Source organism: Grammomys surdaster, unplaced genomic scaffold, assembly GCF_004785775.1.
Source record: "Grammomys surdaster isolate TR1022 unplaced genomic scaffold, NIH_TR_1.0 126391, whole genome shotgun sequence".
NCBI lineage: Eukaryota > Metazoa > Chordata > Mammalia > Rodentia > Muridae > Grammomys > Grammomys surdaster.
In genome coordinates this window covers 18,141,398-18,167,798 of record NW_021621185.1, presented here as the reverse complement: position 1 = coordinate 18,167,798, position 26,401 = coordinate 18,141,398, and the positions used below count along the sequence as shown (strand labels likewise).

General features: G+C 45.9%; 1 protein-coding gene across 1 annotated transcript; it reads left to right on the top strand.

Moving 5' to 3' along the window:
* The first annotated feature begins 6,505 nt into the window (after positions 1-6,505).
* Positions 6,506-23,165, top strand: F2r (coagulation factor II thrombin receptor). Its single transcript, XM_028760117.1, has 2 exons — positions 6,506-6,646; positions 20,264-23,165. Exons 1-2 carry the CDS (start codon positions 6,559-6,561, stop codon positions 21,460-21,462), a joined length of 1,287 nt encoding a protein of 428 aa, XP_028615950.1. The 5' UTR covers positions 6,506-6,558; the 3' UTR covers positions 21,463-23,165.
* Positions 23,166-26,401: the final 3,236 nt, after the last annotated feature.

Sequence of the window (26,401 nt, the reverse complement as noted above, 5' to 3'; positions counted from 1 at the left end):
TCAAGACAGTTGAGAGTACTGTATTCCCCTAGCTTCTATAGAGGCACCCGACACTTTAGTTTTTATACAGGGTCTCACTGTGCAGCCTCGGCTGGCCTGGAACTAGCTATGTAGATCAGGGTGGCCTAACTGCTAGGACTAAAGGTATGTGCCACAGCTGACCCATATCTGGCACTTTAAAAGGCAAAAACCATGGCAGTGCCCACTGCCTCAGTCACTCTCCAACGATATGCTCTTATGAGTTCCAGAGAGGGAAGACCTGTGTACATTATTCAGGAAGTTAGTGACCACGTAGGATACCGACCTGTGTTGTCATTGTGTGGTACAGACCATAAGAGCTTTAATGTGCAGGCCCCCAGGGCAGCTTGTGGGTGTGGGTGTGGACACTAATTAGAATTACTATTCATGATGTGACTTATGAATTTTGTGGTTAAGTGGGGGTTAGTGGTATTCCTCAAACATCTAGAGAAGCAACCACAGAACTGTAAATGGTGAAAGGGTATTTTGTGTGTGGTAGATCGTACTGCCTATTAGCTATTTGAACATGTCATCGCCTCAGGTACTGAAGCCAGGACGTGGTAATGGGTTAAAATTGTCTCTAAGCTCTAGGTCAGTGGTTCTCACCTTTCCTAGTGCTGAGACCCTTCAATATAGTTCCTCATGTTGTGCTGATACCCAACCGTAAAATCTTATTCATTGCTACCTCATAGCTGTAATTTCGCTACTGTCGTGAATCCATAATGTAAATATTTTTGGAGCAAGAAGTTTGCCAAAGGGGTCATGACCCACAGGTTGAAAACAGCTGTTCCAGAAGCTGTGTGTTTCCCACTCCTCAGCTGAGCCTGGCAGATGCAGAAAGTAGCCGGAACTGGGATGAGGAGGACAGTATGTATCCCTTCCCATGCCCTCCTGAGTCCAGCACTGCTTTACATGGACAGTTGGGTGGATGGAGCTTCTGCTGATGGTCTATAGTGCTAACTCAACATCCTTCGACTTCCATATAAAACAGTGGTATGGACTTAGTCAGCTGCCTTGTTTTCCTTAGCATGTAAACTCTCTACACTAAAATACACTAGAGTTTATCCCTTTATACACAAACTGAAGTTTCTGTTTTAAGATACGATCTCATGTCCCCCAGCTGACGTCAAAGTCACCATAGCATCTAAATAGTTATGGGTGACTAATAGTGAGGGTGGTCTTGAACTCCTGGTGATCCTGCCCTTGCCTCTCAAGTGCTGGGATTACATGTGTGCACCACAGTGACCTGATGAACAAGAATTTTGTTTTCTTTTGAACAGATACTAAATTTGACCTTTGCTCAGTAACCTGGGCCACACAGGTGCTTTACCACTCTCCTAGGGGCTGATTGGTGGAAATATTTGTTGTTCCATTATGGGACACACTATTTCTAAACCTAAAATGCCAATACAAGTTTATAACAACAAAAGCAAAAGCAGGTCTCCTCCTGAACAGGTTGTAGTTTATTTAAACCTACTGTTGGCTTGGAAAACCAATTTGGAGGTCTTAGGCAGACCAGGAAGTTCCTCTCCTTACTTCCTGTGCTTTCATGGGACACGGGTTCTCATATTACCACCACTAGCTGCTAAAAAGAAATTACCAGGTGACTTCCTAGAATATTCTATTATCTTTGGAGAGCTTTGAATAGAGCCATGAAAACAATACCTGAAACAGGTAGCGTTAGTGGCTGAAAGGAACAGTGCTCCTAACATCTGGAGATTAAAGTTTACCCCTCGATGATGCCATGTTTGTTTTTAAACACTGGTGCATTCCATCAGTGGGGGAGGGTGGCTAATGAGTCACACACTATTTGATGCCAGGCAAGTTAAGATAGAGACTGCAAAAGCCCAGAGTGAGCAAGTCATTCCAATGGGACCGGTGCTGTAAGGCTAACACTCCTTTGTGGGGAACACTCATTAGCTCTGATGAGCTTGTCCACCCTCCACGACGGACATCAGCTATAAAAGTGACTGAAGGGTTGGGCCTGAGTGGCAAGGAACTAAAGAAGCAGAGGGACTTGACGTCCTTCCCACCACAGCTGCATTCTATTAGACACAACTACTGAGAGACAATCTCAAGTGTAACGAAGGATGTGTGTTTGGTGATACACAAATATCGTGCTGCTGAATATAAAGGGGGTAGCATCCTCAGATCAGGCTTTCCTTGGGGAACCAATCACTTTTGTTCACTGAAGGATACGTGAATGTGGAATATTAGTTTGTTTGATTTTGTTTCAGACAAAAGCTTACTATGTAGCTCAGGCTGGCCTAGAATTTAGCACTCCCCTGCTTGGTTGGGTCTCTCTGGTGCTGAGACTGCAGGTGTGCACCACCATGCCTGATTTGGAACCACATTCAGTTTTTCTGGCTCTCCCTGAAGTGATGACTGACTAAGTATGTTCACTGCCAGCCACAGCAATCAAGTATCCACAGCAGCAGCGGCAGCAGCACCTCAGACCAACAACATCAGTGTCTCTGGAGACACAGCCCAGCGCTGTGGCTTAAATCTTCCAGCTGACTCTGGTCTGTGTCTGAATACCATGTCTTGTGGGAGCTCTCAGAGTTCACTATCACCCAGGGACATTTCCAGTACATTGGTCCAGGATGGCGTCCAGGGAGCCATATTTGTACATGCTAAAAGTTACAATTGCTTTTGAAGGTACTTTTTTTTTTTGGAAATGATCTAATTACTAATTTGTAGGCTGGGGCTGGTGAGATGGCTCAGTGCTTAAGAGCACTTGGTGTTCTTGCAGAGGACCGGGGTTCAGTTCCCAGTGCCCACATAGCAGCTCACAAACCATCTGTGGACTCCAGTCCCAGAGGAGCTGATACCTCTTCTGGCCTCTGCAGGCACTGTATGAACAGAGTGTACAGACACACACACACAGGAAAAAAGCACCATACACACAAAATTTAAAAAAGAAACCTCTAAAGAATAGTGAGGATTCTTGGAGAATACTAAAGAGAGGAGGAAATGACTCGTTCTGTCTCTTCCCTTTGCTCTCTGAGCTGCCACCACATTCTGAGGGACACGAGGAAATATGCGGAGAACTTAATGACTTCAATATTTCAAGAACCCTCTTTCTTCAAGGTACATTTTGTTCAAAGATAACAGATCCCCAACGTATCATTTTAACACAGCCCACCATTTCTACCATTAGGATGTATGTGTGTGTGTGTGTGTGTGTGTGTGTGTGTGTGTGTGTGTGTAACCTCGAGTGTCATTCCTCAGGCACCACCCACCGTTTTTTTTGAGACAGGATCCCCTTCTAGCCTGGAGCTCACTGAGTAGGCTAGGCAGTTTGGCTAGGGAGTCCCAGCATGTCTCGGTTTGGCTAGGGAGCCCCAGCATGTCTCAGTTTGGCTAGGGAGTCCCAGCACGACTCTGCTTGCCTCCCTAGTGCTGGACTTACACGTACATACCACCCTAATTGGCTTTCATATACATTGGCTCTGGGGATGACACTGAGGTACTCTTGCTTGCAAGCTATCTCTCCAGCTCGTCCAGCGTTTCTAAAGGATAGATAGACCTACATATATTTATTTATATAATTATTGAATAATGTACAGAACCCTAACACTAATCATGAAGACCGCAGACACAAAGGCAAAAGGTCACTCCCTGTTTTGTCAAGTTTTGCTTTCTACAGTTTCATTGATCAGCAGCCAAATATTAAATGGAAAATTCCAGAAAGAAAAGTTTTAATGACATATTCAGGAGGATGCTGAAAATTTACTGCAGGGGCTGGATAGCTCAGGGGTTAAGAGCACTTGCTGCTCTTTGCAGAGGACCTTGTTCAGTTCCCATCATCCACATAGTGGTTCCCAACCATTTGTAACTCCAGTTCCAGGGAATTCAATGCCCCCTTCTGAACACTAGGCATGGATATGGTATAAACACTTACATGCAAAGCAAAACACATTTTAAAATCTTTTAAATTTTTTTCAAACATATTCCACTCTAACCCATGGTTTTAGGAATGACTGATTGTATCCAGTGTGTCCACACTCTATACACTACACCCTTGATAATAACCATCTCAGTATTACAGTATCTGTCCCAGTATCTCAGCGCCTGTGACTAAGTAACTAAGTTTATTCAACAATGATCCGGAAGCACAAAAGACTGATGACAGAGGGTATCATGACACATGAAAGAACATGTGAAACATGTTCATGTGAAATATGAACATGAAAGAACAGATTAACTCTGATACTAAAGAGCCATGCAGGCCGGGCAGTGGCAGTGCACGCCTTTAATCCCAGCACTTGGGAGGCAGAGGCAGGTGGATTTCTGTGTTCGAGGCCAGCCTGGTCTACAGAGTGAGTTCCAAGACAGCCAGGACTACACAGAGAAACCCTGTCTCGGAGGGAAAAAAAAAAAAAAAAAAGAGCCATGCAGCGCAAGTTACAGACAGAAACCCACCTGCATGCAGGGGTTAGCACTCTCCAGCTTTTAGGCTTCCTTAGTCTAGAAACATCTCTCTGGATGAAAAAAAGAATCTATGCTTTGTATCCTTGAACTGCCAAAATCATGTAACTTGTTTTATCACTTTTTAAAAGAAAAAAATTCCAGGTTTTTTTTCAAATATTTTTTTAAAAAGATTTATATGTGAGTTTGCTGTCACTATCTTCAGATACACCAGAAGAAGGCATCAGATCCCATTACAGATGGTTGGGAACCACCTGGTGGTTGCTGGGAATTGAACTCAGGACCTCTGGAAGGGCAGTCAGTGCCCTTAACCACTGAGCCATCTCTCCAGCCCTAATTTCAGTGTCTTTACAATCAATTGGAGCATCTCTTACAAGCAATGGTATTCCTTGGGTTAATTGCAGCAATTTTCTTTTTCTTGCCTGTGGTCCTTAAAAGTGATGAACCTAAAATCCCCAAAGTATTTCAGAGAGGTGAGAAAACGATACCATGTTATCAATGTGTGCAGAAATATGCTAATGGTCCCCACTTACCCTAACATATGCTTTCTCAAGAAGATTCCAGTGGGAAGGATTTTAAATGGCAGTGTTTAGCTGGGCGATCGCACGACTGACTGAGCAACTTATGAAGACTGTCAGGCAGCTCTGAGGGGAGCGGAGGAGATGGCCTCTAATCTTGTTTTCTCATTATTCAAAATGTTGAGATTCTAGTTAGGGAAAGACAGTCTTTAAGCAGTATTGCCTTTTTCAAAGCCTTTGCCAGAGAGTGCAGAATACCACCGTGCTGGCTAGTTTTATATCAACCTGACACAAGCTAAAGTCATCTGAGAGAAGCTGGACTGGGAAAATGCCTCCCTAAAATCTGGATTTGCACATGCCTGTAGGGCATTTTCTTAATCAGTGATTGATGGGAAAAGGCCCAGCCCATTTTAGGTGGTGCTATTCCTGGGCTAATGGTCCTGAGCTCTGTAAGAAAGCAGGCTGAGCAAATGAACAGCAAGCCAGTAAACAGCACCCCTCCGTGGCCTCTGCTTCAGCTCCTGCCTCCAGGGTCCTGCCTTGATTTGAGTTCCTGTCCTGACTTCCTTTATCGAGGAACACTTATATGGAAGTATAAACCAAATAAACCCTTTCCTCTCCAACGTGGTGTTTCATGACAGCAATAGAAACCCTAAGGCAATCACAGCACTTCAGAGCGCTGAGCTGCGAGCTAGCTCTTTCAGAAACTCTGGGCAGGAATCATTTTCGGGGTATCTTCCTCGCTAGACTCTAAGCAAAATAAGCTTGGGGCTCCTCCTCGCTAGGCCTCAGCTATGACCCCTCTTTTGATATCTAATGCTGGAAATGTAGCCAAGTACGGAGGGAAGCATGAGGGCCCTGGGCATTGGGGCCTGTGTCTGTGGCTCTGGCTCAGGTCGCCAAGGGAGGCGGGGTACGGTCGTAGGCAAGAGCTTGGAGAACCTGCGTCTGGATACCTTGTCCAGGTCCACTCGTGTGGAAGATCAAAGGTTCAACGTGATCCGTCTAAGCTCGCAAAATAAAGTATTTTGAGAAATGTTAAGCACTCTGTCCACACATCCGGGGACACCTCTATCACTGAAGCATCAATCTTTAAATGAATCTCCCATAAATTACAAAAACAGAAGTTAGTAGCCAACTTTTAGCTAAACTCAAAACTTGGCGAGCGCGCCCAGACGCCTGGAAGCCGGAGAGACTTGGACCTCCACCACGGGACTGTCCCCGTCTAGCTCTACGTCCCAGGAGAGTCATTGAAGTGCCTGCAGGCACTCTCCGAGGACCCTGAGGGGCTGAGTCACTCTTAGGCTCGCGGCTCAACCGCAAGCGGCGAGATGGAGGGGGGAGGGCGGGGGGCGGGGAAGCATCTGGCACGGAATCCTGCTCTGGTTCCGGACCGACGGGGCTGCGGGCGCGAGCGGAGGCTGCGGGCACGCGCACAGCCCGCGGGGCCCCGCCCCACGTCCCTGAACCGCCTCCAAATACTCACCCAGGGGACGCGCAGTCGCCTCTAGTCACCCGCAGGCTCCGAACGTGCTGCTCGGAAGAAAGTAGGTGACGGCGGGCGCCGGGCCGCGCGGGCAGCCTCGGGACAATGGGGCCCCGGCGCTTGCTGCTCCTTGCCGTCGGCCTCAGCCTGTGCTGTCCCATGCTGTCTTTCCGTGTCCCTGTGAGCCAGCCAGGTAAGAGCTGCGGGTGGGTGCGCACGGGGGCGGGCGGGGGGGGAGGCTATTAGAAGTTAGGTTGCGCCAGCAATGAAAGGGGATGCTCCCGGCTGCAACCCTGCCTCAGTTTCCCCCAGGAGCCAAACAGTCTTTTGGGCCGAGATCTAGAGGCTCCCCTAATCACATCCATGTGGGCTGTGCTATGTTCTCCCCCCTCCCCGCACGGCCGATGCTCTTTTGGACTCAGTTTTGGAGGGTGCAGTCCGCGGGCCATTCGGTGTTGGATCCGGAGGGACCCGAGGCTCCGCGGAGCGGTCTCCTCAGTCGCTTTTATTGTTACTGTGCGGCCTGTTTTGCAAGACCACCTTCAGAAGTCTTGTGATTCTATGCTTTCGGTGTACGGTGGAATCACTGTCCTGAAGTTTTTGCTTTGATGGAACTCTCTTTTACTCGTTTGACTTACAAGGAGGGAAAAGCGATGTGAAAGAAAAATCCACAATCACACACAATAAAGACTGAAGAATCCCCAGCTCGGCCTGGTACCCAGGAGGGGATGAAGGTTTCTGGTTGCAGGGAGAGGAGTGGGTCTTTGTTATCGGAAACCTGTTTCTCTGGATGGAGAAAAGGGACCCCTCTTCAGAATCAGGCTCCCCTAGAAACCATCTAGTCTTAGTTTTTCTCAATGGAATTTCTCATCTGCTGCAAGGAGGTTGCCAGCCTCCAGTACATTCGTTACTTAGAATGTATTTTTAAATATCTGCCTGTTTGACCAAATAAATTAATTTCGTCAACTTATTTCATCAAATATTTTCCTCCTCTCTCTTTACTGGCGTTGCCTGTAAAGTCTAATTGTTTTGAATTTCTTAGTAGGGATACTATGTTAGAAACCTTTAGCTGTGTCTTTCACGCTGAAGAAAATCTAGTGGGTTTTTGTTATCGCTGAAAGAATGTGCACTCCGGTGCTCCCACACATCAGGATTAAGAGGTGACAAAGAGTAGGGTGTTTCCTGCTCTCTGTCTTTCCTCGGTGTGAGCTTCAGTGATTCTCATGGGAAAACTCAGAACCCCACAGAGGGCCCCCAAGTTGAGCAGTTACTAAACCAGCCTGCCTGCATTCGAGTAGCTGTCCTTAATCTTGGTGGGGGGGATCCAAAGTAGTATGTGGAGATGCGAGGTCACAGAACTTTAGGTTACTTCCTCGGTTTTACTTTGGGACAGGCCTTTTAAAATATAGACTATGAGATCTGGCCAGCAAAGGGCATAGGTGTGATTAGGAGATATTTATCCCCTTTTGCCGATTCTAAACTTAAGGCCCAGAGAGATTGAGAGACCTGCCTTAGGGAGGGGGTATAGGAGTGGTCCCCCTACATTGGGTGTAGGCAATAAGTGAACTCACAAACTCAACCAAAAATAAATTTGCTTCTCCTTAAGACTGCATAAAAGAGAGAGAATAGCTGTCGGTAACTGTGGCCAAATGCCTTGGGATTTCTGAGGCTGCTGTCCTTATCTCGAGGCCAGTCCTGGTTCCTCAGCAAGAAGTGAGAGGTCCCTGTACAAGACAGGCCCCAGCTTTGCTCTGCCTCCCCTTTTAAGTATTCCTCTCTTCACCCAGCCTCTGTAATGGCCCCTCAAGAACGGATGCACTCTCTGGCTTCTTCCCCCATGTCACTCTAGGCCAAGTTGACTTTTCTCAACTTCAAATGTCCTTTTAACCATAAACCGCTACTCTGTAGGAAGCTGTCACCCTAGCTGCTCCTGCCTGGGTCTGTCACATGAATTTGCTCTTTTTAGAGTCCAGGACTTGCTTCTTTTCCAAAAATCTCCTTCCCATTCACCTTCCTCCCCTCCCCATGCCTCTTTCATCCCTGTTGCCCTAGCGAACTGGAGCTTAGCTGGTTTCTAAACAAAAGGACCCCAAAGAAATAAATAGGGTTCCCCAGAAACCTGAGTTTCTAATGTGGCTACTCTCTTCATTTGGGGCTCACATCCCTTTTTTTCCCCTAGTAACTTCTCTCTCTCTCTCTCTCTCTCTCTCTCTCTCTCTCTCTCTCTCTCTCTCTCTCTCCCTTCCTCCTCTCTCTCTCTGAAATCTGGTGCCGTTGCCACTTCCGCCCCCGAGTCCCAGAAGTTGCCACTGCAAGAGGAATCCTCTGAGCAGTCAGCCCCGGTCTCCCTTTCATCTGCCTTAACAACTACCAGTTTGCTCTTTGGATCTGTGGGTTTACCTGTTCTCCAAATGTCATTGTCCACATGTGACCGTGTGTTTCTGGGGACAAGTCCATTCACTAGGGTCGCTAAGTCTCCAGGGTCTGCTTCCGATGAGACACCATCGGAGCACCGTCATTGTCAGGACAGTGTCAGGCACTGTGACTTGTGTGGGTGTTTACCACATAGCTAGTGTCAGACTCTGCGCTTTCTGCAGCTGGATTTCTCTGTTACCTGGTTTGTGGACTCTTTCTTTCAGCTTTTTACTACCTCTTGCTAGACCTGACAGAGTAAATGGCATTCCTTATAAGCCAGGGGTTTTTCTGAATCCCCGTCCCCCATGCTGGAGTTCTCTATTAAACCCATTACGGTTACCAAGTTCATGGCTGGGGGAAGGGATATGTGCAAGCCTGTGTCGGTAATTTTCAGTGATATTGTGTGAGTGCACTGTCGATAATTTCCAGGGATATTGTATGAGTGTGCCCCACACACACACATGCTTGCACACGCGTACGCATACACACAGTACTAGGATAGCAGTCATACATGGTTGCTGCAGTGGGAACTTAGTCCCTCGTGCTTCCTTTGTAGCAAGTGTTCTTACTCACTGAGCCATCTCTCCAGTCCTGTTTGTTTTTTTAAACAAGATTTGCTCTGCAGCACAGGCTGGTGTTAAACTCAAATCCTCCTGCCTCAGCCTCTCAAGTTCTAGAATTACAAGAATGCACTCAATGCCCCAGGTTTTGAAGTGAAGTTTTTTTAAAAAAATATTTATTTATTTATTTTATTGATGAGTACACTGTAGCTGTCTTCAGACACACCAGAAGAGGGCATCCAATCTCATTACGGATGGTTGTGAGCCACCATGTGGTTGCTGGGATTTGAACTCAGGACCTCTGGAAGAGCAGTCAGTGCTCTTAACCGCTGAGCTATCTCTCCAGCCCCTGAAGTGAAGGTTTTATCCCTGCATCCTTATATCCTACAAATCTCCTATAACCTTGTGTGTATTATTGGCTTTCAAAAGGAACTTTGCTGCCTTAAACTAATCTATGAGTTTCAGGTGGCAGCAACCAAATCTGCATAGCTTTAGGAAAAGACATTATAGAATGTATATTTAAAGTTTGTGACAAGTGGCAGATTGGATTTTAGAGTACTACAGAAACATGGCTTCTGTTTTGTTTTGTTTCTATCTGTCTGTTTTGCCAGGCAGCCATAAGTAAGAAATACATTTTACTTTGTGGCACAGCTGGAATATACATAATAACAGGCATGACACTCATGTGACTCTGACCTCAAGGCGTCTAGACACCTCGGGCCTCTGTGGGCAACCACACACATGTGCACATACCACCCCTGAGACACACACACACACACACACACAGAGTACATAATTACAAATAAAGTAAAAATATTTTTAAACGTGTGGCAACCCTACAATTGAATTTCATAGCCATTGCTCAATCTCTGCTGGAATTTTAAACCTAGCATAGCAACATGAAGGCCTTGCCAGAAGAGCTATACTTTCTCAAAGTGTCATTTATGTTCTCTACCTTGCTTAGGATCCAATATTTCAGTTCAGGTTCATTGACTGCAGAAAGACTGGGGTAGAGGGACAACTGAAGTCTGGGAGGGACTGTGGACCCTGGACACTGACTGTGACTTGGTCTTTATCTCTTGCTGTTGATTAGACAGTGACTTTCCTGGGACAGGAATCTTTGGGACGGTGATTCAGGGCAGAAAAGAGACCTCGGGGATGCAAATGGTCAGGGAATCACTGGCTCTCAGGGAGGCCTTTGAGCATCCTAACCCCACATCCTCCAGGCAAGAGTCTTACAGACTTGTGTGCATGTCCCTGTGCCTTGGGAACAGGACAATAACTTCCTGTAGTGGGCCTGCCTACTGCTCCTCCTGGCCTGTCTGTCTGAAAGCTCCAGGGTGTACCAGAGAGGCAGCCTCCAGGACATTCTGCCTTGAACTCTGCCTTACTGGTTTGTTCTGCTATTCTTAGGCAGGCCCCATCCAGAACACCACATTAAAGATTGCATTGGAGGGTCCAGGGAGGATGGCGTTGAGTAGGTAGGAGGACTTGGTGTACACACAGGAGGCTCTGAATTTGAATCACAAGCACCCAGCCTCAGCATTTGATGACAGAAACAGGCAGATCTTGAAAGCTCTCTGGCCGGTCAGCTTACTGAGACAAAATGGAGAGCTTCCTGTACAGTGAGAGAGCCTGTCTCAAAGCAGCAAGGCTGAGAGCAATAGGCAAGCCTCTTGCTGCCCTACTCCAGCTTCTACATGCACACACATGGTGTCATGTGCATGCACATACACACTTATACATACATACAGAGGTTCTTCGCTATTCATCTCTGTGGGTGTTTATCTACTTCCTATGCATGTCTAGAAGGACTGAGTTGTAGACAGGGGTTTGTATATAACCAAAGCCAGTAAACGCCAGAATTCCCAAGCAATGGGAAGATTTGACCCCAAAATAAACATAAAAACAAAAATGAAAATAAGAGGGCAGATGGTTCATTGTGATAAAAGGGTTGTAAGCCTTCATGCGTATCTAGGTTCAAGTCCTGGCTCTTCCACATACCAGCTGTGTGATCTAGAATTAGTTACTTAGGCTCTCTGTACCTCTAAATTGTCATTTATAAAAGAAAGTCATAAGGTAAAAGCAAGGGATGTGTCTGGTGTTTAGTAGATGTTCAACATATGTGAAGGTTTCCTGGATGTTTTTTCTACATACTAATTTTCACATATTCCCCAAAACTTTTAAAATGTTAATACTTTCCAGCCATGGTGACACACACCTTTAATCCCAGTACTCTGAAGGCAGAGGCAGGAAGATCTCTCTGAGTTCAAAGACAGCCTGGTCTACATAGCAAGTTCCAGGCTAGCCAAGGCTACATAGTAAGATGTCTCTAAATAAATAAATAACATGTTGATACTAGGTGATTTCTCTAAACATAAAGTCATATTCATGAGAACATTCAAGAACTTCTCCTCCTTCTGCACTAAGACAAAAACAAAACACAAACAAACAAACCAAAAACCCAGAAACAACAACACTTACATTTGGGGCTAGAAATATGGCTCAGCAGCTAAGAACATGTACTGCTCTTGCAGAGGACCCAAGTTTGGTTCTCAGTAGTCATGTCAGGTGGCTCACACTAGCTCTAGAAGGACACCTGCTCATTCACACACACGCACATGGATACAGAGAGAGAGAGAGAGAGAGAGAGAGAGAGAGAGAGGGAGAGACAGAGAGAGACGGAGAGAGAGAGAGAGAGAAAACACACATACACGCACGTATGCATACAGAAAGACATATGCACACATGTATGTACACACATAATTAAAAAGAGATTTCTAGTGACAAGTAGGTATCATGATTTACTTGTTTTGTTTGCATATATTTGTCCACCACCCTTCATCTGGCTTCTTTTTAGCAAGACCCTCACTGTCCTCAGCAAGAGAATTTTAAAGCTAATCCCAGACATCATGTCATTAAGTTCTTAAATAGAGGATGTGAGGGTGATCTGGCTGAGGGGACTCCATTAGCCTGACTATCTCCAGGGTTGATCTGGCAGTATCTGGATGGCTGGGCGGGTGCCCCCTCCTCCCTCTCCGTGCTCCATGGCCTTACTGGAAGCAAGGGGGCTGGTATTTGAGTATTAGTGCTCCCTGCTGAGCCTCCAAACACGTTCTCAAGATCTGTCCTTAAATACACTATTTTATTAATGAAAATATAAATTATAAGCCAAGAGGTGGTGGCACATGCCTTTAATTCCAGCACTTGAGAGGCAGGTGGAGGTCTGAGTTTGAGGTCTACACAGTGAGTTCTAGGACAGCCAAAGCTACACACAGAAACCCTGCCTCAAAAAACTAATGTGTGTGTGTGTGTGTGTGTGTGTATATATATATATATATATATATATATATATATATATATATATATATCTCCTTAAATATACATAGAGTTTTCGAGGTAAGAACTTTTTTTTCCCTATAAACACAATATCATCAGAAGAAAGTAGTGGAAATTTCTTAATGTTATCCACTATGCAGAGTGTCCAAGTTTCCCAACTGTCTCATAAGGAACTTCATGGCTCCGCCCCTTTTACTTGCTATTTATTTGTTCTTCTCAAAGGTTTCCTTACAGCTGTGCCTGATTGGCTGCTCGGCTGCAGCTTGATGAGACAGAGTCCCCACATACAGACACGCTGGACCACCTCCATCATCATTTATTCTATGAACAAAGCGCTCTTCTTTGGCCAATGAGAGCCCACAGGGTATTGACCTGATGCTAACAGTACTCGGAGGTATCCAAGGCTGTGCTGTGCATTTTCTACTCCAGATCCGAAAGAGGTTGTTTCATTTCCAGGGGGAGGTGGGGAGGGAGGTGCTGGCTCCTGCCATGGGAAAGTGGTGTTTGAGTTGGAGGGACTGGAACATTCTAGAAAGGCTGCAGCGTTTCACTTGTCTGCCTGATTTCTGCCATGCTTCTCCAGTGTCCTCCCTGTCATTCCATTTGGCCTGTGAAATACAGGCAATGGCTGACCTGCTCACTGTGGGAATGTGGGCGAGATCCTGAGATCCTGAGAATTAGTTAGCTAATTCCCCAGAAGGGTTAGCACTGGAGCAGAACACTGAGTCACAGTCGAGATCCTGGCGTGGTGTGAATCCCAGACACAGTGAAAAGGAATCTTAAGGCAAAGGCAGGTGGATTTCTGAGTTCGAGGCCAGCCTGGTCTACAGAGTGAGTTCCAGGACAGCCAGGGCTACACAGAGAAACCCTGTCTCAAAAAAAAAAAAAAAAGAAAGAACGGGAATCTTAGTCCTCCCTCAGCTCCTAGCCAGATCTCAGCAAAGTCAAAGGAGCCATCGCCTGACACTAATTTCAGGTCTCCAGGTTTGTCTCTGTTGAAGGTAGTTAGCAATATTCTATATTCAATAACAAAACTGAAGCCCGGCATGCTGGTAAATGCCTATAATCCCAGCACTCAAGAGGTGAAGACAGGACGATTGGGGAGTTCAAGACCAACCTCAGCTACAATAGTGAGTTCAGGGCCTGCCTGGGATGCAAAAGTCATCATCTCAAAACCACTTGGGGGCTTTAGAGAGACCTTCCTTAAGTAAAACTTAGCAAGAAATGTTAGGATCTGCTTTGGAGCTGTGCTGCTTTCTCTGTAAGACCAGAATTTAACTTTGCCTTGCTATGACTATTGCTCAACAAGCAAGGTGACTCTGAAGAGCTCTTGGCCAACTGACAGACACTTTCCCCTTGACCTCTGAGTCATGCTGGACTGTAGGAAGATCAAGACAAGCAGACTCAAATTCCCACATGAGGGTCTTGGGTGTGTTGGAAGTGTCTAGGCACCTTGCCTGGACTGAGGGTTGTGATGTTAATGTTTACTTCTTAAGAATACTTTCTTTCTGGCATTTTTTAATTTCATAAAAACTAGCATATCAAATCTGAAGTGGGAAGAAAGGGTACCTCCTCAGGCAGTGATATTTGGTTGAAGGATTATACATTCTTCCCCGTTCCAGACTGCAAATACTATGTATTCCCTGAGGTATAATGTTTCTAGGGTAAATACTGGGCTGCTGACAAAGGACGTGCTGAGAGGGCGTGTCAGAAAACAGTATCGGCAAAGCTGGGAGTGTTGCTTTCACACCACGTGACAACATTCCGTCCGCTCAGCTAGATAAGTGACTTCAAGTCATGTCCCTGTTCCAAGTATCATATAGGTTCCTACTTGTGTGTCAGGGCAGGGCATGTTGGTAAGCATGTAACTCTCCTCTGGGCATCACCAGAAATCCTCCATCCAGCCAGGCTCACGGAACTAAGCATCAAAGAATTTCCTGTGTCCATGCTCACTAGTGGGACCGATGGATTGTGGGGATAATTCTGGGTTTCGTTTTCTGAAGTTCTGAGCCATCTTCCATAATGGCTGTACTTGCAGCTCCAGCTGGTTTCCAAGGTCCCGGCTTCTCCACACTCTTGCCAGCACTTGTTAATCTTTCATTCTTCATGGTAGTCACCCTAAGAAAGTAAAGTGATCGCTTGTGGTGGTTTTAAAGGGCAATTCCGTGACGATTAGTCATGCTAAGCATCTTATAACATAGCATTCAGGCACATTTGTGTATAATCTTTAGAAGCCTCTATTTAGTTTCTATTCTCCCCCACCCCCTTTTTTAAAAACCAACTTGTTTTCTTGATAGTGAGTGCTGAGTTCCTTAGCTGTTTCCATGAGAATCCCTTATCAGATAGGATGTGTGATCTGTAGTACTGTCTCCCATCTGTAAGGCTTCTCTCTCACTGGTGATGGACGGCCCCTTTGCTGTATGGAGCTTTTGTATTGGCTCCATTCCATCTATCTGCTTTGGTTGCCTGTGCCTTGGGCCAGATCTACAGAGCTTTCCCTTCTGGGTTTCCTTATTATAACTGCATAGTTTCGGATATTAGGCTTGAGTCTTTAGTCCAGTTGGAGTTAGTGTTTCTAGATGATGGGAGATAAGTGGAAAGGGAATGCACAGGGATTTCATTTTGTTTTTATTCAATGTGTATGGGTATTTGCTTACATGTATGTCTGTGTACCACATGTGTGCGGTGCCTGTGGAGGCCAGAAGAGGGCGTTGGGTCACCTGGAACTGGGGCTAAAGATGGTTGTGAGCCACCTTACAAGTGTAAGACTTGAACTCCCGTCCTCTGGAAAAGTAGCCTCTTAAAGGCTGAGCTGCCACTCCAGCCCCAGAGCTTATTTTGCTCTAAAAGATCTGAGCAGAGCTAATAAAACAACCCGTTCTTTTAGTTCATTGCGTTGTCCCCTCCCTTATTGGTATATTTGAAACAAGGTCTCACTTTGTAGCCAGGATGGCTTACATGGCAGCCCAGCTTGGCCTCAGTTTTTCAGTTCTCCTGGTTCAGTCTCCCAAGTGCTGGCACTACATGTACCCGCTACTGTGTCCAGCCGCCTATTTATTTATTTATTTATTTATAATTAGTTATCACTGATGCAGGAGATTAAATCCTGGGCCTTCTACCTGCTAGGCAAATGTTCTGTCACTGAGCTAGAATCCCAGCCCCTTAATTCTTGTTATACTGACTCATTTGAGATTGTATTCTGGACTTTGGGTTATGAAAACTGTGAATTCTAGCACATTTCTTCACAGAGTATTGATTCTTGGCGTTTTTGCATTAGCAGTCAGTTAATTTGGCTGCCATCTTAAGAAGTTCAGTTATCACCTCAAGGTGTTGTTGTTTTGGTCTTTTGAGACAGGCTTTCCCTGTGCGGCCCTGGCTGACCCGAAAATAGCTCTGTTGACCAGGCTGGCCTTGAACTTAGAGATCTGCTCTCCTCTGCCTTGTGAATGCAGAGATTAAAGGAATGAGCCACTCTGTTTTAAAGACAGGGTCCATTATCTAATCCTTGGACTCTCCATCCTTCTACTGTCAGCCTTCAGAGTACTGGGATTGCGGTGAGAACTACCACCATGCTTGGAGAGGTTTGGGAGTGCTGGTGGTGGTGCTGGTGGCTTGGGGATTTTGTCTTTGTTTATCTTTAGCAGAGATTTATGTAATGAGCATGACTCAAGTGTTGCCCAAACCCTGGAGCAAGGCTGGGTGTGGCAGCATATGCCTGTTAGTCCCAGCCCTTGGAAGGTAGAGGCAGGTGGATTTCTATGACTTTAAGGCCAACCTAGTCTGCACAGCGGGTTCCAAGGCAGCCAAGGTTACAAAGTATAACCCTGTCTCAAAAACAAACAAACAAAAACCCTAGAGCAGATTTTGCACTGGAATTTGGAACTCCTTTCCTGAGACTTTTTTCCTCCTTCCTGAAATTCCTTCCCAGTGACTATGGAACTTGTGACCAACCAGCTATGCACTGTGACCTCCTCCTTCCTACTAATTTTCTAGGGATTAGGGAATGCAGTAAACTTTGGAGACTGAGGACAGCCAGAGTGCCAGAGAAAGCATGTGTAGGCCTTTTTTGCTGTTATGAGGGAAAGAAGGTTACAATTTGAGTTAGAACTCAGAAAAGCAGGCAGCTTCTGTGATGCTGGTGACACTGCCTGCTGGCGCTCTAAACCCCTGCCTCACTTTAGAGCAGAGGTTTTGTAAATGTCCGCACCACTGCACTGTGAGGCTCTGTAGGAGGTAGCCAGCCGCTCTTACTGCCTGCATCACTGCACAGCAGGAACTCTGTAAATGGCTGTAATGAACCCGCTGTAATGGCTGCATCCGGGAGGGCTTCTGGGAAGGCTAAGGCCGGCATCACACTGAGGGATAATTATTCCGCCCATCTCCTTAGCATGTCTTGCAGCTTTCCTGGGAAGTGGTACCTTGGCCTGCCTGGTTACTGACAGGGCCAGATGGATTAACTCTTCAGGGGGAGACAATAGTATGTGATCTCATTTTAGGAGATCACAGTGTTGTCTCCACTCAGGGCCAGAGGTAAAACTCAAATTCCAGGAAACAGTGGTTTTCCCTTAATGGACTTAAGAAAGCCCTGACACCTGCACCTTTTTATAGAGTGTTTTAAATCTTGGTGTTGGGATGGGGTGGGGGTGGGGGCGGCAATTGGGATGTTTCCCTTTCTAGTGGTAGCCAGGAAAATAGAAGGCAGGTCCAAAATAGATTATAAGAGAGGGGTCCATCATAAGTGACTTCCAAGGTGACTTATTCCTATCTAACAACCCGATATCCTCCATTCAAGATTTAAGATCACTTAGGAAATGGCTGGAATTAGGACTTATAAGGTCTTAGGATCTCCATTCATAATGACTTTCAGACCTTGGAAGGTGATAAGGGAACCCAGATAGATCCTGTTAGACTTTGACAAGACCACCGAGTACGGATCTGCAAAGAAGAGATAAAATCAAGACAGCACTTGAGTACCCAAGATCCAGAGACTAGATCACTGCCAAGATTATAATCGATAAAACCCATTTCCACCGTGAAAACTCAGAGGTCAATCCCAAAGCTCTTCACCAGAAGCGATTGGTGATGCCTTAGTCAGGAGGTTAAGTCACACCTTCGAGTACAGCTTCTAGGCATCTGTGTAAGGAGAGAAGGGACACAAGAATCCAGAGCAGGGGCCCGGGCCTAAATACTTCGGGCATCCGTGGCCTGCAGCAAGGATAAAACTTGTTCCATAGAACCAAAACCAATTCCAGATCTGGCCAAGGATGAACGATGTGGTGCCTTGTCCCTGAAACTGCCTGTCAGTTTCCTACCCACTGTCCCCATCGGCTCTTACAACGGTGCAACAGAGTGTGTTCCCTACTGCCTGGCAGCACCTCCCTAAGTGCTGTGAGCCCTGAGGGATCGACGCTCTTTCCCCTCACACCATGCTGTCCGTCCTCGAGCAGATTCTCCAGTAGACACCAGCCATGTGTCTTGAATTTCCGTTCATTCAATTCTGACACCGTCTACCGGAACATAGAATCGGAACTCTGTGTTTAAGGGATTATTCCGTAAGACTATCTGTCTCAAACATAAGATACCTCCCCCTTGACCTCCAGAACTCAAACAGGCTGTGTATTAGGGGTTCCTGTGACTTGTACTCAGATTCTAAAATCTGCTAGAGCAGCTAGCTCAAGTTACCCAGAGAAAAACATCACTTATGCCTCCCTTTTATCTGAAATCCTATTACGGAAGATGCTGATGAATAGCCAGGCGGGAAAGATACACAGGGAACGACAGGGAACGACGTGCAAACAGGAGCAGGCGCACCCCTGCCCTCCTGCCAGTCATGCCTCAGACTTTCATGTGACCAGCCCTGATTCTGAAGCTATCTAGAGGCCTTGAACCCCCAGTCAGCTCATCAGCATACAAAAGATACTCTTATCCTGGAGATTCCAAGAATCTTATCTGTATGCCAGGAAGTGGACAGAGAACTGGAACGTATTTCAAACTAAAAATCACTGGGAAGGGGGAAAAAAAAGTCTATCATCCTACCCTCTAAGACCTACCCTTCTCTACCTGTGCCTTCTACTGCCCTGTGACCCTGAGTGCCTTCAGCCATTAGTAGGGAGTAACAATGGGGAAGAACAGCAGAGCCTAAAACTTTATTCTAAGAGGATTGTCTCTGTGGGAATCTTCATAGCTGTGCAGACTCAGAACTCGGCATTGTGTCACAGATTTCAGAGTCTCTCTAAAAGCATGCATTTTCAAGAAGGTTTCACTAAGGAAGACAAAGCCCACATGTGAAAACCCACTGTCCAGCTTCCAAGGTTTAACTCTGGCAACATCTCTGAGAAAGAGAGGCATATCCAGCTTTTGCCACAAGCACCCCCAGCATCAGGGACTTCATGTTCTCTGTGGTTCCGGTTTGCACTCCTCAGCTTCCCTGCCCCCAACAAATGTAGGATTTTAGCATAGCAAAGCTCTGCTCCTGAAAGCCTGTTAACGGCACCAGTCAGACTGGTGCCCGTTAACTTTTCTCTAACATTTCAAGTGATAATTTTGACAGAAGGAGGTGTATATAACTGAGCCTTTATTTGGATATCTGGTTGATACTCCAGAGAGCCTGGTTCGCCAGGCATGCACCTTGAGACATATAGCATAATAAGATCATGGCCTGGTGTAAGTGGCTAAGCACATCTGCTAAACAGACTTGCCCAGCAGGGAGGCAGGAAGTTGACTGAGGGGAGTGATGCTTCCTGGCTGTGTGAAGAGGTAAGACATCTATGACAGCCTACTTTGTAAGCAAACTGAAGATACAGGAAAACTACTTTGGTCATCAATTTGGGGAGCCTTGGATCCTACTCTGAATGGCCCCCTATTCTGTGGCCTGTAGAATTTCCTCTCTGCTTTCTATGTGAATTTTTCCTTTGGGAGAGGTAGGTTTCCCAGGATGGCTCGAGCTAGCTGGGGAAGGAAAGAGAAGTCTTGGAAGCTGGAGGCAAGCTGTATATACAGATGGTGGGGTACAACCGGGGAGAAAGCATGGTATGAGGGCTGGCAAGGTAGCGCAGTACAAAAAGACACTCATCACCAAGCCTGACAGCCACACTTCACTCCCCCTGGGTCCACATGGTGAAAGGAGAGGACCAGCTCCCCCTCCACTCTGTGGTATGCCTGCTTTCTCCTACCACCCCAAATAAAACAAAATGTAAAGCAAAGCATTGTTTGATCTTTCTGGTAAGTGAGGTTTGCAAGGTAGATCTCTGGAGTGACTTTTCATTCCCTTTTGTTTTGTGGAGCAGCAGAGTACTAGGAATATTGTATCCAACCAAAATGTTGTGCAATATTCTAAACTAGGAGCGTGCATAATCACTAACAAAGTCTGTAGTCCATCTGTGCAGGATCTGAGCCATCTGCTCCTGGGGGAAATTACAGAACACAGACAAAGCGCACCCTCTGCCTGTCGAGGCTGCCCGTTGACGTCACTCACATTCTCAATTTTCTTCTTTCAGAATCAGAGAGGACAGATGTTACGATGAACCCCCGCTCATTCTTTCTCAGGAATCCCAGTGAAAATACATTTGAGCGGATCCCTCTGGGGGACGAGGAGGAGAAAAATGAAAGCGTACTACCCGAGGGCAGGGCAGTCTACTTAAATAAAAGCCGCTCTCCTCCCACGCCGCTTCCTCCCTTCATCTCAGAGGATGCCTCGGGATATCTGACCAGCCCCTGGCTGACGCTCTTCATGCCCTCCGTGTACACGTTTGTGTTCATAGTCAGCCTTCCTCTGAACGTCCTGGCCATCGCAGTGTTTGTCTTGCGGATGAAGGTCAAGAAGCCGGCCGTGGTGTACATGCTGCACCTGGCCATGGCCGATGTGCTCTTCGTGTCCGTGCTCCCCTTCAAGATCAGCTACTACTTTTCCGGCACTGATTGGCAGTTCGGGTCTGGAATGTGTCGCTTCGCCACTGCAGCGTTTTATTGTAACATGTACGCCTCCATCATGCTCATGACCGTCATAAGCATCGACCGGTTCCTGGCGGTGGTGTACCCGATCCAGTCCCTGTCCTGGCGCACTCTGGGCCGAGCCAACTTCACTTGCGTGGTCATTTGGGTGATGGCTATCATGGGGGTGGTGCCCCTTCTCCTCAAGGAGCAGACTACCCGGGTTCCGGGACTCAACATCACCACCTGCCACGACGTCCTCAATGAGACCCTGCTGCAAGGCTTTTACTCCTACTATTTCTCGGCCTTCTCCGCTATCTTCTTTCTTGTGCCGTTGATCATTTCCACAGTCTGCTACACGTCCATCATCCGATGCCTTAGCTCCTCCGCGGTTGCCAACCGGAGCAAGAAGTCGCGGGCTTTGTTCCTGTCCGCTGCCGTGTTCTGCGTCTTCATCGTCTGCTTCGGGCCCACCAACGTCCTCCTGATTGTTCACTACCTGCTTCTCTCCGACAGTCCTGGCACAGAGGCGGCCTACTTTGCTTACCTCCTCTGCGTCTGTGTGAGCAGCGTGAGCTGCTGCATCGATCCCTTGATTTACTACTACGCCTCCTCCGAGTGCCAGAGGCACCTCTACAGCATCTTGTGCTGCAAAGAAAGCTCTGATTCCAACAGTTGCAACAGCACGGGCCAGCTGATGCCGAGTAAAATGGATACCTGCTCTAGTCACCTGAATAACAGCATATACAAAAAGCTACTAGCTTAGGGAAAGGGTTGCTGGAAGGTTCCATGGAAAAAGGTTGGAAAGTGAACAGCCTGGGAATCACATTAGTTCCTGGCAAGAACTGTATTTACTTCAACACCTAAAAAAACAACCAATGTCTGATTTGCATGCTTACAAGTGCGATCATGTGAATAGATTGGATAATTACCAGCAAGGTGACGGGAACAGAGATAAAGGTTTCCAGTGTTGCTAGTGCTACGATAGTAACTGGATGTCACTTCTTATATATATCTAGGTGACTTTAATATATAGGTGATATGCACACACAAATTCGCCATGCAGGATGGAGTCTGCGCTTTGACACTTCCTTGTTTATTCCCTGGCCATTACTATGGAAATAATCTGATTTTCTGACTTAATAAACAAAGTCTGGGTTGGTGGATGTTAGGACTGGGAAACTGAAGATGTCTAATGATGGGGAAGGAGTCCATAGTTTAGACTTAACACAGCTTTTGCCTATATATTTTTTTTCAAATTATTTGATAGTAATGTTTAGTGACGGAAGGACGAGACAGTATTACCTGTGTGGGGGAAGGTCTTGAACATACCATAGTTTAAGAATTATCAAAGCAAGTGGAAAGCCCGTTTTAATATGGGTAGTTTTTTTGTTTTGTTTTTGTTTTGGGGGGGGTTTTGTTTTTTTGTTTTTGTTTTTGTAATTTACTTACTGAATACATGGACCAAGACTGAGCGTAAGACTCACCAGGACTGCAATAAACCTTTCAAAGCAACCAAACCTGATAACTAGACACAGCCATCTGCATGGAGACCTCTGAGCATCAGGTTCGTCGTACTCCTTCAGCTATGCCTCCCAGAAAGCAAAGATGGAGACCACCAGGCCCACCCTATCCTGCCCGGGATTCTTATTAGCTGTGAACTGACTGTATCTATTAAAAATTGGCAGGGTAGGGTATGCCATCTTGGGAGGCAAAAACTATGAAAGACGCCTGCACATCTGACAAACGGAGAAAGGTGTGTTTACATCCAGTAGCTGTCCTGCAAGGCTGGCCCTTGCACAGACAGACACACCCACGTGCCCTGGTCACGCTGTTGGTTAGTGGGCCATTGACTGACTATAGGACTTTAACTGAGTCCTGCCCTTACTCAGGCAACGCAGAGGGCTGGCGTGTGGTCAGGTGTGATGTATGCACTGCAAAGACACCATCGCACATAGAAGCTGTCCTCAGCTGGATGTCACCAGGCATATCGCACAGAAACAAGGCTTATCAGCTAAACCGCTTTGGACATCTGAGTTTCTGCTTCCAGTAGCTATAGATTTAGGATAAAAACACAATACAAGATGTGTATTTTTAATACATAAACCCTTCAGTCTACAATAATTAGACACTATTTATTTACAAATGTTTTATCAAAAAATTATTCAAATCAGCCAGGCATTATGGCACATACCTTTAATCCCAGTACTTGGGAGGTAGAGGCAGGCAGATCTTAAGCAGTTTTTTTAAAGAAGCAACAAGCAAACCCAAAAAGTTTTACTTAAGTCCAGTTTTAAAAATATATATAGGTCAGTTTGGTTAAAAATAATAATGATGAAAGGAAATTTCATTGGTTAAAATGTAGGAAAATTGGGCTGGAGAGATGGCTCAGCGGTTAAGAGCACTGACTGCTCTTCCAGAGGTCCTGAGTTCAAGTCCCAGCAACCACATGGTGGCTCACAACCATCCGTAATGAGATTGGATGCCCTCTTCTGGTGTGTCTGAAGACAGTGACAGTATATTCATAAATAAAATAAATAAATAAATCTTAAAAAAAAAAATGTAGGAAAATTATCCTGTATTTTTCTTAAGAGTTACTGAAATTATTTTTAAAGCATTTTTAATGCCACAGTGACTAACAAGCATATAAAAATCTCATGCCTTTGACAAAGTCATTTGAAAAATAATTTAAAACATGTCCTTTTCCTGATTAAAAAATATGTTGGCATTTTAAGCAAATAAGAGTAGAAGGGGTGTTTATTTAAGAGAACAAAGCATTTCCAAATACCGTAGAATAGCTTCCATGAAAGTCCTGTAATTGTACAGTTATCTTGGTTCCTGTGTTATCTAAATCACTGACTCCCTGTCCCGTGTTCTGTCTGACTTAATGTAACTATTATCACTGCGCTTGTGAACTTTTATGTCATTGTTTTGTGTTCACCCTCTTTTTTAAAAAATATATTAATAAACTAAAAACATGCTTGGTCTCTGGAATAGATTATTGCTGTGGGCCCCGTGGGACAGCACACCATTCTTTAGGTGCTTTACAGTCCTGTAGCTAGAGTGAAAAGATCAGCAGGGGATGAGGAAGCTCCCTAGAGGCTACAGGTTAGGAATAATGCTTACCAGCCAGCCAGGGCAAGGATAGTGAGGCACTAATCCCTGCTACACGACACTCCCACCCCTTGCTGGTGCTTCCCATTTGCTGTTCCAACGTGCGTGCGTGCGTGCGTGCGTGCGTCTCTGTGCGTCTGTGTGTCTGTGTGTGTGAATGCATTGTTAAATCTGTTTCCATACCTGTATGTAGGGCACCTCGATCATCTTTACCCCTCCCCCTCCCTTACCTCCGTTCCCTCCCTCACCTTCTGACCACCCACAGGCACTCCCCCTAAATTCCACATATGAGCAGACTGCTCCTGGGCGCAGCCACAAAGGCAAAGCCGAGAGCACCTGGGTGACATTCCCCCCCCAGATCAGCTCTCCTGAGCATGGAGAAGGATCTAGGACAGTGAGCAGAGAAGCGAATACAGCATGATTTTGGAAAGGCATTCACTGGGTGGTTATCTTCCCATTTTTTTAATCTCTTTTTTGGAAAAGTGATTACAACATTGAAAGCAGGCAGGTGTCCTGACTTACAGGCTTTGTGAATTATATCTACGGTTCTATTTTAGTAAGAGACAAACATGTCTGAGGTGGGCACTGAGCATTGGTGGGGCCTGTCAACTCAGCATTCAGGGTGAGGCAGGGGGATTGTGCATTCCCAGAAAGCCTGACTGAGGGTGGCATAAACCAGGGACAGCACTGCCACCTCTGGGCATGAGTGACCATCCTGTGCCATGTAGCACTCCCGGGGTAGGGGTGGGGGAGGAGGTGACGTCAAAATGGTGCTCAACCCTGAGAATTGAAAGATCAATAAAAAGCTTTTAGTAAAGTGTTTCTAGACTCGTGGTTGTTTTTTTAAAAATTACTTCATCTAAATAAGCATTCTGTTAGCACAGAGAGTTTTCAACATCTGTTTCCTAAGGCCATACGTACAGCACATGAACCACAGGGTCATCTCAGCTGGGACCCCAGCATTAGGACCCTGCCTCTAGTCAGAAAGCCATCTTAAGCTCTCCTATTATAACTTTTTGAAATGAATTTGAGCTCAAATAACACACTTGAATTTTATCAACAAAAAAATGTTGCACTTTCTGACTCTAAGTCAAAAGCAACTTTTTTTTTTTTTGAGGAAATGGGACGTTCATTTGGCTGGTAAATACACAGCTGGAAATTTTTAGGTTGTATTCCATTTGAGGAACTTAGGGAAGCAGGGCGTCCTTGAGGAAGCCCTGAGTTTCAGAAGCCAGTGGAAAGCATTAACCATGCTTTGTGAGCCAGTCTTTTTCATCCTGCTGAGGCCCAGGTCTCCTGCACACAGCTTATCTTCACAAAGGGCCGTATGAAAATGAGGAGGCACATTGCACGAATGTATGAAACCCTCCAACAATAACTTAGACAAGGGGGAAAGACTGTCTCCAACAGTGGTCGCTGTGCTTTGTGTTGAACCTTTCAAAGTTATTAGACCAACAGTGTGTGGGGGAAGTTGGCCTAAGGAGAAGACAGCTTGAGCTTTCTATAGAAGCAGTTAAGTGAATTGTCTGTGAGACAGGAGTGGTCAGTGCAAGCCATCCTCAGAGACACTTGTAATCTCAAAACTAACTGGAAAACTAGGAAGCTGTCTCTTTGACCTTCCCTGAGTGTCCAGCTGAGTTTTCCAGAGGCCATTTGTCATATGATAATACAGCTCACTGACCTCCAAGGCAGACTGCAAATATCACCCACTAAGCCAATCTTTAAAGAAATTATAAAAAGATGCAAACATGGGGTGGGAGGCTGGAGAGAGGTCTCAGAGGTTAAGAACACTTATTGCTCTACAGAGGACCTAGGCTTATTCCCGGTGCCCACATACTGGCTCACAACTACCTGTAATTTTTGTTCCAGGAGATCCAATCCCCTCTTCTGACATCTGAGAACATCAAGCGTGCACATAGTACATGTATCTACATACAGGTAAAACACACGGCATGTGTACTGTAGTGCTCTGACCCAAAGAAGTTCAAGAGAATTGTTCTTAAATATAATTTCCCAACTTCAAGGAGACAGAAAAAATGGCATAGTGGCTCCCACATGTAGTAGTGCACCAAAGGCTGAGGCAGGAGGGTCACCAGGAGTTTCAAGACTTCATGAAAAGTTCTAGCTTGTTTTGGGCTACAGTGTAAGAGTCTATCTCAAAAGAGAGGTGGAGGCAGAAAGGGAGGGGGGAGAAGGAGAAGGAAGTAGAGGAGGAGGAAAGGAGGGAGGGAGAAAAGAAAAGGGAAAGGGGCAGAGAGAGAAGAAAGAAAGAGACGAGAAAAGGAGGAAGGCAGAGAATGGATGCGAATCGGGGTGTCAGGGAAGGTGAGCTGAAATTGGAAGGAGAAAGATGGTGATGAAAAGAAGAGACTAGAAAAGAACAGGAGGAAAGAGGGAAACAGAAGCAAGACAATTCTATATAAAGCAAACAGGAGTAAACAGTTTATCTCACTGCTACTGGTCCCCCACAGGAGAGGGGATCCCCAGCTTGAAGCAACAGAAACTGCAGAATAGGTAGAGTCAAATCTCTGGGTACTATGTGGCCCACAGGTCAGGGGGTTGTGTATAAAGTCTGCTTTTTAGCCAGCTGC